This window comes from Aythya fuligula, chromosome 14, assembly GCF_009819795.1.
Source record: "Aythya fuligula isolate bAytFul2 chromosome 14, bAytFul2.pri, whole genome shotgun sequence".
NCBI classification, from domain to species: domain Eukaryota; kingdom Metazoa; phylum Chordata; class Aves; order Anseriformes; family Anatidae; genus Aythya; species Aythya fuligula.
The window spans coordinates 7259968-7273460 of record NC_045572.1 but is presented as its reverse complement, the minus strand read 5'-3'; the positions used below and the strand labels follow the sequence as shown (position 1 = coordinate 7273460).

Genomic DNA, 13493 nt, shown 5'->3' with positions numbered 1-13493 from the left:
TTACCAAAGGGAAGGGGGGGGGAGGGCTTGAATTTCTCTCCCTCTTCCTTCTTGCACGGCTCCAATGTCCCAGCACTGAGAGCTGTGTTGAAATCCTCCCTACGGATTCAGCAGTTCAAGTCAGCTCAGGTCTTTCAATATGGCCCAGAGGAGATGTCTGTGGAGCCAAAATTGATATGTTTAAGTGCAAGAGACAATAATCATTTCTTCAAGTATAAGCTAAAAATACCCAGAAGAAAGTGGAAATCGTAATGGAGATTTTAAAGATCTGTGACATACCAGAGTCTGCACAAGGGTTTTAATGAGAGAGAAGCCAATTTAATTGGTCAGCGAGAGCAGATGCTTTGCTGGGTGAGGGGGCTACAACGCCTCACATTCCCATTTAATGCCACAAGCATCACTGCTGTGCTTAACACGGCTGCGACAAGTCCGTGTCACAGGAGCACATCATCAGAATCAGGGAGAACCTTGATAATCAACGTCTCCGTGCTGTCAGATCACAGAGCTGAGCCACGAGGAGAAAGCGCTGAGAGGAGGAGACGAAAGCTGACAATGAAACATTTCTAAAGGTAATTGCATGGCTGACCATCGCTGGTTGTCGACGCTTGTTTAATTATTATGATATGGCTCCGCGTCGGACCTGAAGTGAAAACAGCCCATTAAGTTTTAAAGTCTGTTAATGCAGCGTTAACAGGGAATTGCTGAGTACAAGGGTTAAAATCTGGAGGTCTCCCATGTGAAAACACTTCTGGAGTGCATGTCACCGTTCAAAGGGAACCCAGAAATAACTTCCACGGACCATTCAATTATAGGCAATCACCACACAGCGCTCCCTCTACTCGTGGCATTGCTCATCAATCAGGCTTTCTGTCATGATGTCTCTTCTCATAGCAGTCACCAGAAGGCTCTGAGCTCCCTCCGAATTCATGTGACATTTACTGTCAGGGGCTGTCAACACCAAGAGATTCTCCCAGGGCCTCCGAGTTCATCACAAAGCAACGAGATATATCCCCAAAACGCGTCCCCCGCCTTTCAGCTCTGGATTACGGTGACTGACTGAGGGGCTTCGCAGCTCTCAGGGAGGAGCGGAGCAGCGGTGCAAGCTCCTGCTTATGCCCAGACACTTCCTCTCCCTTATTTTCATATTAGAAAAATGCAACTGCATTAAGAGAAATACAGTCCAGGTTCGAGGTCTGTGATTAATTATGATTTCCTCAAAAATGTCTCTTATAAACCTATTAACAGAAAGATGAGATTGTTTACTTTGAAATTTAGCCTCCCCGTCTTTAGCATTGATTCTGCATTCAATGTCTGCTTAACAATAAAGTGACCTAGTGGAATAAATTTATAAACCTTAATAAATTGCAGTTGGCAGTATTGACGGAGTGTGTATACGCACATTTGTTTTTGTATGAACATATTATAAGAAATCTAATAAAGTAAAACAAACACATTTTCTCTGTCTGTGAGCTGTGAAACTAGATCATCTGTAATTACAGCATTTCAAGTATACTTGGTCAAAGTTGCATGATTTTTTTTAAAAACCATAAATTTCCAGCTAGAGAAAAACTGTGCATCAAAGCTTACATGTTCCACCGAGTTACTTTGCTCAAGATGCAGAAAAAGAAAACACAGATGAAATAAATACCTAACTTAGCAGAGACGGGAGGAAACAGTTCCAGCACCCAGGAAATAAAGTTTCAGGAGCAAGTGCCTCAAAGACATTATGAAGAACTTGGAGATAAGTGGGTTTTGCCTGGACTTTAATAGGGGACTGCCATTAATGAACGTTTAAACCAATGAATAAGAAAGAGTGGTTTGAATTCCAAGGCTTTTGTAAGGCCTGAGAATTGGTAATAAAAACAAACATTGAAATTCAAGGAGGCTAAATTGCCTTCTCCAACCAGTATATTTTCCTCCTTGCACCAAAATAAATATATTCCTTAGAGAGCAAAGTATTTTCTCAAAATTATTATGTGATAACAAACCCAGTTCTCCCAGCCTCTTCAGGTACACTCTGTGTGCTAGCCCACTGATCTCCATCATCGGAGCTCAGCAATTCAGGCAATTTTCCATCCGATTTGTAGTCCATTTATCCAGTCCATACCTCACCAATTTGATACGATGATGCTATGGGAGACAATGTCAAAGGCCTTGCTAAAGTCAAGGTAAACAACACCCACGGCTCTCCCCTTGTTCGCTGAGCCTGTCTCATCACAGATGGCAATCGGGCCGGATAGGCACGGTTTGCCCTTGTCAAACCCACGCTGGCTGTCCGCAATCACCTTCCTCTCCTCCGCATGCTGACAGTTTCCAGAAGGCGTGCCATCACCATCCAGAGAGCGAGGTTACATTGCCTGTTTTATAACTGCCCAATCCTTCTTCCCACCTTTCCTGAACACATGTATGAAGTTTGCCCTTTTTTAATCATCAGAAACCTCTCCCTGATCACCACGACCTCCCGAAGCGACCCTGCAATGACATCAGCTGGTTTCCTCAGCACCCTTGGGAGCACAGAACAAAATCCCACCACCAGCTATCAGGCAAGCTGCAGCAAGGCGCTCTGGCACCTGCAGCAATTCCTCATGGCTTATCACCTCGTCATTCTCCGTGTCCTTTCCACTCTCTCACTGCCAGCTGCAAGGACACAAAGGAGCTGACCTGAAAAGAAGCAGGGAGCTGCCCTCACGTGGGACACGCTGTCCTGCCTGCACAGCTCCTCTCACTTCTCTTCCACACACACTCCTTTAGCCACCTTACCCCACATCTCTGCTCCTTGCTCCACTTGCTCTGCCCCTTGCTATCTCCGCTTTATTCTCGCTCTGCACAGGCCCCTTCCTCATCTCTCAGAGCTTCCCTCTCATCTCCTCTTCATTCAGCTATTCGCCTTCTCCAGAGTAAAAGCAATAAATGCGCAGCAACCGCACAACTGAAGTTGTTCCAGCTCCTGTGGCATCCTCATGATATGAATCAAAACAGATTAGCTCTGCTATTGACTCGCCAGTTGCAGAAAAGACAGAGTATCGTGCACCAAACAGCTGGGGACTTGAAAGAAAACGAGGACTAACAGCAACGATAACGCCGTGATTAGCTGGGAGATCTTGGATGAAACGATACCAACAAAGACAGCTGAATTTTCTGGGGGCATTAATTACTGATACCACCTTGATGAGAGAGAAAATTAAGGCAAGATTATAGACTGAAAGTGCCGATATTTCTATCGTGCATGCAGTCTCCATCCCCAGACAAACTTAGTAGCCAAGGAGATACCAGTCTGCTAACATGAAACACTCATAACATCGTTTGCTTCACATAGATACATTTACCAAAACAGACAACTAAATGACCTGGTAATTAAGGTATAAGGACAAATCTGGGGTGAAAAGGATAAAGGGTGTGTCCCATATATGACACTACAAAAAAAAAAAAAAAAAAAAAAAAAGCCATGAAAAGGCAAAAGAAATTTGGTAGTTAGAGCAGGCTCCTAGGCTGATGGAAGAGAGCACAGCTCTGCATCTGCTGAAAAGCCCCGCTCGGAGCTTGCAGCCGGCCACGCATATAGCAGGGATTACACTGAACAAGAGCTATGAGTTCATAACAAGAATTACCAGCAACGGGAAAACCATACTCTGGAAAAAGAGACAAATTGCCAGAATCACCAAGAATTTCTGTGCCTATGGAACTAAGAAATAAACATTAAAGTACACAGTTCAGCTGGAATGAGCACAGGGGCAGCAATATTCATACTTCTGAAGGAAACCACTAGGGTAAAGAGAATATGAAGCATATCTATTTCTCACACAGGCGTGCCACACTGCTGGTTGGGAACTCTGCCATCTCCTGCTGCAAGGCAGTCGAAGCAAACCCGGAGGCAGACAGCAAGCAGCGGGCAGGAGCCCACCAGCAATAGACATGGAACCGGGCCGCCTGCCGACAGAGGTGGGGGCAGGCTCACGCATGACCCAAGTGTAATGTGCTTTTGACACATTTCTATTCACCAGCACTTCAAATACGTACCCATTTCCCACTTATGAGCATTTATACTTAATCACATCACCAATTTCAGGATTACCTGAGTTTCTGATCACACCTGACACTACGGTTTTGCTGTAGAAGGGCTTGGCAGTACGCAGCATCTCCTTGGCTAAACCACGGCCCCACTTAGGGGCCTGTCTCAGCTGCTGCTGCAGGCTGCTCTGGATCAGGAATCAGTCGTGGAAGGGTTGGGGTTGGAAGCAGCCCCAAAGATCACCCGGTGCCAGCCCCCAGCACAGGCAGGGATGGCCCCCACTGGATCAGGCAGCCCAGGATCAACCTGGCCCTGACCCTCCAGGGATGGGGCATCCACAGCCCCTCTGGGCATCCCGTGCCAGCGCCTCACCACCCTCTGAGGGAAGAATTTCCTCCTGACCCCTAACCCAAACCTCTTTTTAAACTCCTTTAGCTTCAAGCCATTCCCCCTCACCCTATCAACGCCAGACCGCGCACAGTCACTCCCCATCCTTTTTACAACCCCGCTTCAAGTCCTGAGAAGCCACAAGGGGATCACCCGCGCAGCCCCTCGGGTCCCCGGAGGCTCCGGGTTTTTCCCGGAGCCGCCGCCCGAAGCCCTCCGCTCCCCTAGGCCGCGCCGCCCCGTCCATGGCCGCCGGGGGCCGCTCTGCGCCGCGGTCTCCCGGCAACGCCGCCCGCTCGCTGGTGCCGCGGCCGCCATGTGGCGGCTGCTGCTAGGCCGCGGCGGCCTCGGGCGCTGCTCGCTGCCGCCCGCCCGCCCGCCGCCCGGCCCCGCTGCCACATCCACAGCCACCGCCACCGGTCCCGGTCCCGGTTCTGAGCCGCCCGACACCCGCGGCTCGCAGCGGTGAGTGCGGCCCCGGCCCGGCCCCGAGCCCGCCCGGCTTCAGCTCCGGTGCTCGGGGGCTCCCTGCACAGCCCTGCTGAGGTGGCTGCTGTCCCCTGCTCGCTGTGCTTGCTGCGCCCTTACTGTGCTGAGTCGTGCTCTGGTGGCTCCTCTCACGCCCTTCCATGGTTTGGTGGCGCCTGCGACGCGCTGGGTTTGGGGGCTGCAGGCACAGCCTTGCTGTGGTGGCTTTTGGTGTGGTGGCTCCTGTCACACGCTGAGTTCGGTGGCTGCTGTCACGCTCTTGCTTTGGTGGCTCTTGCTTTGGTGGCTGCTGTCACAGCCTGGTCTTGGTGGTCGTGGTCACAGCCCTGGTGTTTTGCAGGTGTTGCAGCGCGCCCAGGTGTCAGAGCGAGCGGCCCCACGATGGCCAGGAGCGAGAAGGAAGGAGGCAGCCGCTGCCCGGGCTGGTGCCCCGCTACTCCGTGCTGGATGCCGTCACCTGGGTGAGGAGTGGGTGGCGGGGAGCGTGGTGCCTGCAGGCCTCGGGGTGTCTGCTGTGCCCCGCTGGGAGGGCAGCAGGGTGGGACGCTTCCCCGAGACCGAGCTGTGGCCACGCTGCCCTTCACAAAGTGGGCTCTGATCTTTCATTTGTGTCTTCTTCTCTTCAGGGGGCAGTGGCCGCGCTTCTTCTGCAGCTGGTCAAACAGATCTCGTGGCTGCGATCGCTGCCGGACGCCAGGAGGGAGCACAGATCTTCCTGGCTTTCCTCACTGCCCGCTCAGCAGACAGGTCAGCAGCTCTGGCACAGGAGAAGGGGTTGTGGGAGGATCTGGCTCTCAGACATGGTTGCTGCTTCCCGATAGTTAACCTCTGTCCTGCTGTTGTCAGAAGCTGACAGGCAGGTTTCAAGCTCTCTGGAGAGATTGAGGGCTGGTGTCTGTTAGGGGAATCTCACTCTTCCTTACCTATTTGGTGCAATCCCAGTTTGCATTCTGCCTCTCTTTATTTTTGTATTCTGTTTTGGATTTTACTTCACTCACCTTCCTCCTGCTTGGCTTCATGGCCAGAGCAGAGAAGGGAACTTGGTAGGTAAGCAGTTGTGTGTTCCCTCTTAGAGCAGATTCAGCGTGGCTCACAGGAACTGTTTTGTGCTCTACATTTCAGTGGTGACCGAAGCCTCAACCAGTTGTCCCAGTGCGCATCTGGGGCCCTGCTTCTTGCAGAGAGCAGGTCCAGAGGTTGCACCAGAGAATTCATGCCCAGGCATCCCCTCAGGTCCAGGAGAGAGCCAGCTCTGGGCAGAAGAAGGTATGTATGATGTGATATTTGTAGAAGGACTTCTGAGTGTCTGAGTTTCCCCCAGGGAAAGCTAGCATCCAAGAAACATTTTGCCATTGCTGAAACTTTGAGGAGGGAGATCAGAGTGGAAAGACAGAACTTTGGAGAGATGAGTCGGGAATCCAGAGACAGGAGGAAAAAAACTCCTGAAGACAGGGAGGTGCCTGTGGTATAACTGTGCAGTAACGTTGGCTCTCCCAATGCTGGTCTGCCTTGGTGACCAGGATGCAGCATCCAGATTCTGTTCTTTTAGTGTAGACAGACATTTGCAGTCACGAATGTTCAGGAGAATAGTGCAACAGTGATCTGAGAGACTTGCTGTGCAGTGTGAAGCTAAAGGAATTCTTTTCTTCCTGGAAGATGAAGATGAGCAGTTATGCTGCAGACAAAATAGTGGGAGGAGGTATTAAAGGAATTCTTAATAAAGTAAGTCTTACAGAAGTAGGAAGATACACTTCAAAAAATGGAAGTCTCATTCAGGAAAGTGTGCCATAACATGTAAAATGTGAAGTCATATCAAGGAAGATCGGATGAAGTCTTTAGTAGGGTTATTCACTAGATACATAAATACTAATAATAGCTTTAGGAAAACTGTTAAAAGCAGGAGCAGGTAAAAGGAAGGACAACATATACCCATGGTGTAGAAGCAGCACCAAAAAAAAGCCCACAGATGTTAGGTAGGAGATGTAAGGTGTTGCAAAAGAGGCTGGGGGGCTTCCCCATTCATTGTTTTCTGCTGTGCTGATTTAAGCTACTGCCCATCGCTGCTTATCAAATCCATCTCCTGCCAGAGGTTACCAGTCCCATCAGTTGGCAAATGGAGCATTTTGTTTCCATGTTTCCTAATTAGCTCCAGGAAAACAGCCAGGTTAATTTACCTAAACTGCCAATTAGACTGTTTAACCCATCTGCTTTTGCCTGGAGCGTATTAAGAAGCACTCAGATACACGGCCTCACTGGCAGATTACTGGACATGGACCTCTGGGAGAAGCGGTGGGGAGTAAGTGGAGACAGCGCTGTCTTCAGCTGGCACAGCTGAACCTTCAGCAGTGAATGTGTCTGTATCTGACAAACAGTTTCCTACTGAGAGTCAATAGGGAGAGCTTTTAGGCAAACTGATAAATTGAACAGTGACAAGTCTCTAAGGCCACGTGCTCTTTGTTCAGACGCTCTCCGGAAGCTATGAAATTGCTGAGCCTCTAATGATGATATGTAATCCAGTGCTTAAATCTGCTGGATGACCAGGAGAGGGAACGATGACAAATTAGGCGCTAGCCTTTGAAAAGAGAGGTTGTTTGAGCCACAGAACTGAAAAAAAAATGTAATTATGAGGTGATAGAAACTGTATCATGGAATAGAAATGGTAGATACCTGGATGAGTGTGCTATATTAAAGGTCTGGAAGGGCTTAGGAAGCCATTTCTCTTAGCAGCTTGCTCCATTATGTGAGTCTTAACAGAGAACAGAGTTATAGTTTGTAAGTCTATTAGAGTTCTCTGGAGAAGTCAACAGGCATGTGGAGCAAGATTATCCAGCTTTTAGCTTTTTGAAAATCTTTCAAGCAGGGCCTAAAACAAAGCTATCTGGAGAAATACAGCTGATGCGAGGGAAGACAGAGGGACCACTCTTAGGCTAGTAACTCCTTAAAGTATAAGAAATAGTTTTCTGATGGAAAGCCATTACCGGTGGATTCCCCTAAGTGCTTTATAGGAACCTGGTCCACTCAGCAGAGTCAGCAGTGATTTGGAAAAAGCTGATGAGCGAGGTGACAGGAGAAGCAAATGTAGTACAAAATTATTCAGGACAGTCAAACCTGGGAGTCACAGCAAAAGATTGCACAAGAACTAAAAACAGGGTAATTTCAAGGTAGGTTAAAGTAGTATGCACAGGGGACTGTAACTGAAAATACAGAATGAGGAATGTCAAATTAATAATTACACTGCAGAGAGGTCATCTAAAGTTACTGTGGATGTGTTTTTGAAAATGTTGCCAGTGCTCTACAGCAGTGAGGTAAATGAAATGTTGGTTGATGTAAAGGAAGGAACCGAGGCCAAAACAGTATCATAGGTCTGGTAAGTCTGCAGTGCAGCCACATCTCAGACACTCTGTCTTAAAAACAGTGACCAAAATGGCATAGAAAAGGATGATAAGGAGTCAGTTACATATAAAGGGAGACTGTCTCTTCGGTTTAAAAAAGAAGTGGCAAAGGGTGTGCTAGTGCTCAGTGAAACTAAAAATATGGATGGAAGATGAATAGGGGACAATACTTTTCATAGTACACATTGATAGGCAGAACAGAAATGGTCAGGTTGCGAGTGTGGATAAAGCAAAAGATCATATGTGTTTGGCCAGAGCACAGGTAAATTGTGGAAGTCATTGCTATGTGGCCAGAAGGAGCAATGGGTTCCAAAAAGTGATTAGGTAATTACACATTCAGATTAAACTGAATCATTGTGTGATTACCCATTCAGATTAAACTTAATTGATCCAGCCAAAACCTGCTGAGATGATCACAGAACAGCTGATTGCTGGAAAGTCTGGCCAGGAAAAGCATGACTTTTTAATTCCTGTTTCTTATATGTGCTACCCAACCACCTTCTACCATCAGTTGCCAGAGATAATGTAAGTCAGAAATAATTTGATTTTGCTCTATATTTAAGTCTTTGGGTTGCATTCTCACATTATGTTGTCTATCTATTTTGTGGGAATTTATTGAGGAAAGTCAGGGTGAAGAGATTCAGTAATTTTCACTAAAGAGTCTCAAAAAATACAAAGCCTTGTAATGTTGAGAAGTCCTGTGAATCTTTCTCTGGAAAGTTTGAGATGGGAAGTTTGGTGAGGTGATGCTTAATGAGAGACCCTTCTCTCAGAGTATGTTTGGCTTTCTGCAGAAAAAGCTGCATAAAGCTTAGGAATCTCTTCCCAGTGTTTAGCTACTGAACGGGACTCAGGCCGACTGTCAGAATGCAGCAAGAAGTTGGAGAGAGCAGAAGGAAGGGAAGGACAGATGTCTGGCAGAAAAGTTTTGCCATTAGAGAACAAACCTGCAGAACTGGAGTGGAGCCAAATGTACCTTTATTTCTCCATTTTGCTGTTGCCAACAGTGGCAAAGGACCTTCTACAGGGAATTCCGTGTCCTCACCCTTTCTTTCAGCATTTGGGTTAGATTCCAGGCTTGCTTCTGCTGATCTACATGTAGTGACAATCTGCTGTTGCTGTCAGCTACTCTGTTATCTTGAATGGCAAAGGTCCTTGTGATGTACACAAACATCCCAGCTTTGCAGATGACCCATAACAGTTTTAACATAACACAACAAGTTAGAAACTATTTCTTTTAAAACACTTTTTTTTTTTTTAAGTAAACATTAGGAAATTTGCTTAAAAGTTGCTTTAAATGTAATACTAGATAGTACTATCAGCGAGTCTTCAGGTACATGATCACATCCTATTTTTTCATGCAATTTTTGCCTCGCTTGAAGCTTTTTTGTGGAAAGCGAAAGTCACATAGAGAACAAGCGGGTAATTACAGCCAGTCGTGGTGTTACAGCAGCTGAATGTTGCCCTGGGCAGTTGTTTTTTTACCCCTGGCAGGACTGTAAAATTTGCTATTTCAATTCTGAGATTAGAAACATTTTCAAAGTGTGTTTTCATTTCAAAGCACAATGAAACCAATTGGAAACACTAAAATTTTCCATGAGGCAGGAGTCCTGGATTTTGGCCAGCGCTTGTTGTGAATTCATTCCTGTGAAGCATTTGGATGTTTCATTATGAGCAATCTAGACTATCTATGAGAAGATTAATAATTCTGCACTTGGAGCTAGGTTTGAGTAACATTTGATAAAGTGCAGGATGAACAGTGGGGAAATACAAAATATTTATTAGCTGCTGAGTATGTGAGCATTGGGCATCCAGTATGCCAAAACTGTAAGATCACATGGAAAAAAGGATGCAGAGTCATGATACATCATAACACATGCTTAAAGAAGTAGAAACACAGTTGCACAGAAAATTCGAGCTGTGGTATTCCCAGCTCTTACGTGCTTTGCTCTTACAACCTTACAAATAAATTAACAACCTCTGTGAGTGCAGTAGAGCAATGAATTTGTACAAAACCCGGTTCCTGTGAAGTTCTGCTGAAGCTTGTCCATTCCTCAAATATTGCCCTGGAACCTTATGTTGGGAAATAAGAAACAAACAGTTGGGGTGAACTTGTATTGCCTAGTGCTAGTCCAAAGGTTAATCTAAGCTGGTCTTCTCATTCTGCTGAAGTAGAACAGCGTTATTGCTGCCTGGGGGGTGCTTTTATTTCTCCATACACTGCTGAAGGAACCTAAACAATGTGTTAGCTCCTGTGCCGGGTTTGAGAGGGCTGCTGTGAGACAAGCCAAGTCTTAAGAGTAATGATCTCTGTGAAGAGTTTTGATTTGTGGCTTGCCCAGCTTCAAGTGAGAGTTCCGAGAGAATTCATTAACTTCATCTGTCAGGAGATGGGTCTGGGTGTCCAGACTGGCTGCTCCCCGTGTTTTCTTCTAAATGATCTGCTCTCTGGGAGTGGTAGCTCTAATCTGGGGAGATTACTGGGATTTGAGTGAGGAGAGACTTCCAGTGGGAGGGGGGCATGGGATGGTTGTGCATGCTAATAGCTTCTTCAAAGCAAGCAAGAATGAATGTTTTTTTAAACAAATAGCTTGGACAATTTCTTTAATACGGATTTCTTTTTCATGAGATTTGCTGTTGTGTATGTGGTAAAAAAACAAATTACATCATGAGGGAGATACCTGAACAAGAGAGAGAGTCCTACGGTGAGAAAGATCAGATAATTTTATGTCTGTTCTGAAAATAAATGTAAAGCACAACTAATAAATTTGCAGACTATATTACTTTTGGTGGAATGATAAATAGAAATTGTGTTTGCCATCGTGATCTTGCTTGTTGGGTGAGTGGGACTTGTTCAGATAAAATACATTTTAATACAGCCAGAGGGGAATCGTTTATCTAGGAATAATGAGGCTGCAGCTGGAACATGGGTCACAGCTCCGTGTGCGTTGTATGATGGTGCAGGCACCAGAAGAAGTAATCCTGCCTAGTGCACGCTCGCTTCTGCCCCTTTGCCAGCACAAGCATCTGCAGAGCCATATGGTGATGGGAATCAAGGAACCAGGACCCCAAAAAGACTGACTTCTCACTCATTTTAGTTCCCTGCTCTGCACCCACACAGCTCGAAAGGGCAATGGGGAGACATGAGGAGGGCACAGCTACTTCTGCAAGCAGTGCTGGCTTCAGGGATCCAGGCTTCACCACCTGGTGTTAGGTGCCCGGTGGGGCCGAGCTACTTCTGGTGATTTGGGTTAAAAAAAATAATTGGCCTCAGCCAAACCTCGATGTTCGTCCTCTTTGCTGGAGGTCACCGCAGTCTTGGAGCAGCTGGTGTAAATGCTTGTGTAATCACTTCCAACAGTTCTGTCGAGAGCGAGGTGGCTTAGCTTTTGCTGTAGATGCTTTTGTTAGATAATTCAGGCTGAACCCAGACAGATAGTGGCTGAACGCGTCAGCGTATCTGAGAGGGCGGCGGTGTGCAAGTGGGATGCTCGGGGGTGATAACCTAAGCCTGCATCCAGCACAGCCAGAATAGCATGTCTGATCACCCCTTTGCAGAAGCAGAACTGTACCCTACAAAGAAATTACCTGGAAAAGGAGTTAGGATAGGCAAGCACCTAGGCACGAGATCTGTGTGATGCTTCAGGCATCAGCAATAGGAGTAAGGTTCTCACAAACTAAGCAGTTATGAACTCAAATAAGGAGGCAGTTTTGTCCTTTCCATGGCACTGGTGAGACTGTCTGCTCTTCAATAACAATGTTGAAAATTCAGGAATAGTGGCAAAAAGTCATAAAATTAATCAACTCAGGCAGAAAAGTGCTTCAGTTGAAAGACACGAACAGCTCGGTCTGTTTAGAATCACAGAAAAGAATCAAGAGGGGTTGATTAGTAGTAACGGGACTTTGAAAAAAGAGAATGGGCTTTTTAGTAAAGAGAAAAAAAACCTGGAAGAGCCAATGCCAGGGAGCAGAAACCAGATGTGTTTTTATTTGAAACAAAGCACAGATTTTTAAAGCAGTGATTACAAGTTGCTGGAACAAACTTCCAGCAACTTCTCTGTCTTTTTGGCACCTTTTTGGCAACTTCTCTGTCTTTTGGCACCTTTGGGTCAAGACCAAGCCCTTTCTGGAAGAGGTGCATTAGCCAACTGCAGATTATAGGACCGCATTCACATGGCACTTAGCTGCTTGTGATACAAAGGTCAGATCGGGCAGAGTTTCTTCTGTTATTAATATCGCTATCTGGGCAGATGATCAGTCCTCTAGGAAAGAAGGAGCAGAGAAAGGCATCAGGAGGAAGAAGTGAAGGTACAGCATTGCTTAACCCTGCTTTTTTGTTCCTCTTAATGCAGGGGAGTTCCCAGTCCCTCAGCGCTCCAGCCCAGGGCCAGTTCCCCACAGTACAAAGGTAAGCTTTCATTTTTCATGTGCTCCGTCTGTGCCCGAGGCCCCTTTGCAACAGGAAGACATCTCAGTGCAACCCCAAGCGCAGCCTGAGCAATCCACTCACACGCAAGACTGCTTTCTGTCCTGCATAGCTGGAGGCTGGGAGCAGAAGAGATGTGATGTGCTGCCCTTTAGCCAGAGTAAAGTTCCCGGAACTACAAACTGCTGTCCCCATCCTTTAAAGTGTCTATAAAATGGTAGTGCTGCAGAAAAGCACTGGAAGAAGATGTCCTAAAAACCACCAACTATCCAGTAGCACCAGTGTGGTGTATGGGTTTTGATGCCATCTTTCACTAGGTAACTACGTGCTGTTGCTATTTTGGTTTTTACCAGACAGCCTGTGACTGGAGAAGGTGGCGTCACCCCTCCCAGAGCTGCACATCAAGACTGGGTCTTGTCTGTTAGAGAGAGGGAAAGAGAGGCTTTGGGCTCGAAGAGTGTATATCAGGTTGTGAGTCATTAGGTTGTAAAGGTTATAAATTATCTTATTGTTCTGTTTGTGAGTAAGCCTGCTAATTCCTTGCAATCTAGAGCTCCCCATCTTAAAAGTCAGTCGGTGGAGCAGTTGCTCAGGGACACTGTGAACAGAATGGAGATGCATTTTGGGTGTAACAAAATGGGATCCTCTCTTTGACGTGGAAGGGACCTGCCCCAGCAGAAAGGTGTTCACTTGGTCTGCTAAGGGGGTAAGAGCTGAGCTGCCCATCCAAGGAGGAGCCACTTCTGCAGGCCTCAGGAGGCTCTCAGGAGAGGATGTGAGTCAGTCCGGG

The 13493-nt window shown here is 46.8% G+C and overlaps 1 protein-coding gene across 1 annotated transcript in view; it reads left to right on the top strand.

The window, feature by feature from the left end:
• The first annotated feature begins 4712 nt into the window (after positions 1–4712).
• Positions 4713–13493, top strand: part of DELE1 (DAP3 binding cell death enhancer 1) — a 20171-nt gene continuing 11390 nt past the window's right edge. Inside the window, exons 1-5 of the mRNA XM_032197092.1 lie at positions 4713–4861; positions 5226–5346; positions 5512–5632; positions 6008–6151; positions 12630–12685. Of these exons, the coding sequence (XP_032052983.1) occupies positions 4713–4861; positions 5226–5346; positions 5512–5632; positions 6008–6151; positions 12630–12685 (591 nt within the window). The remainder of the gene's footprint in view (positions 4862–5225; positions 5347–5511; positions 5633–6007; positions 6152–12629; positions 12686–13493) is intronic.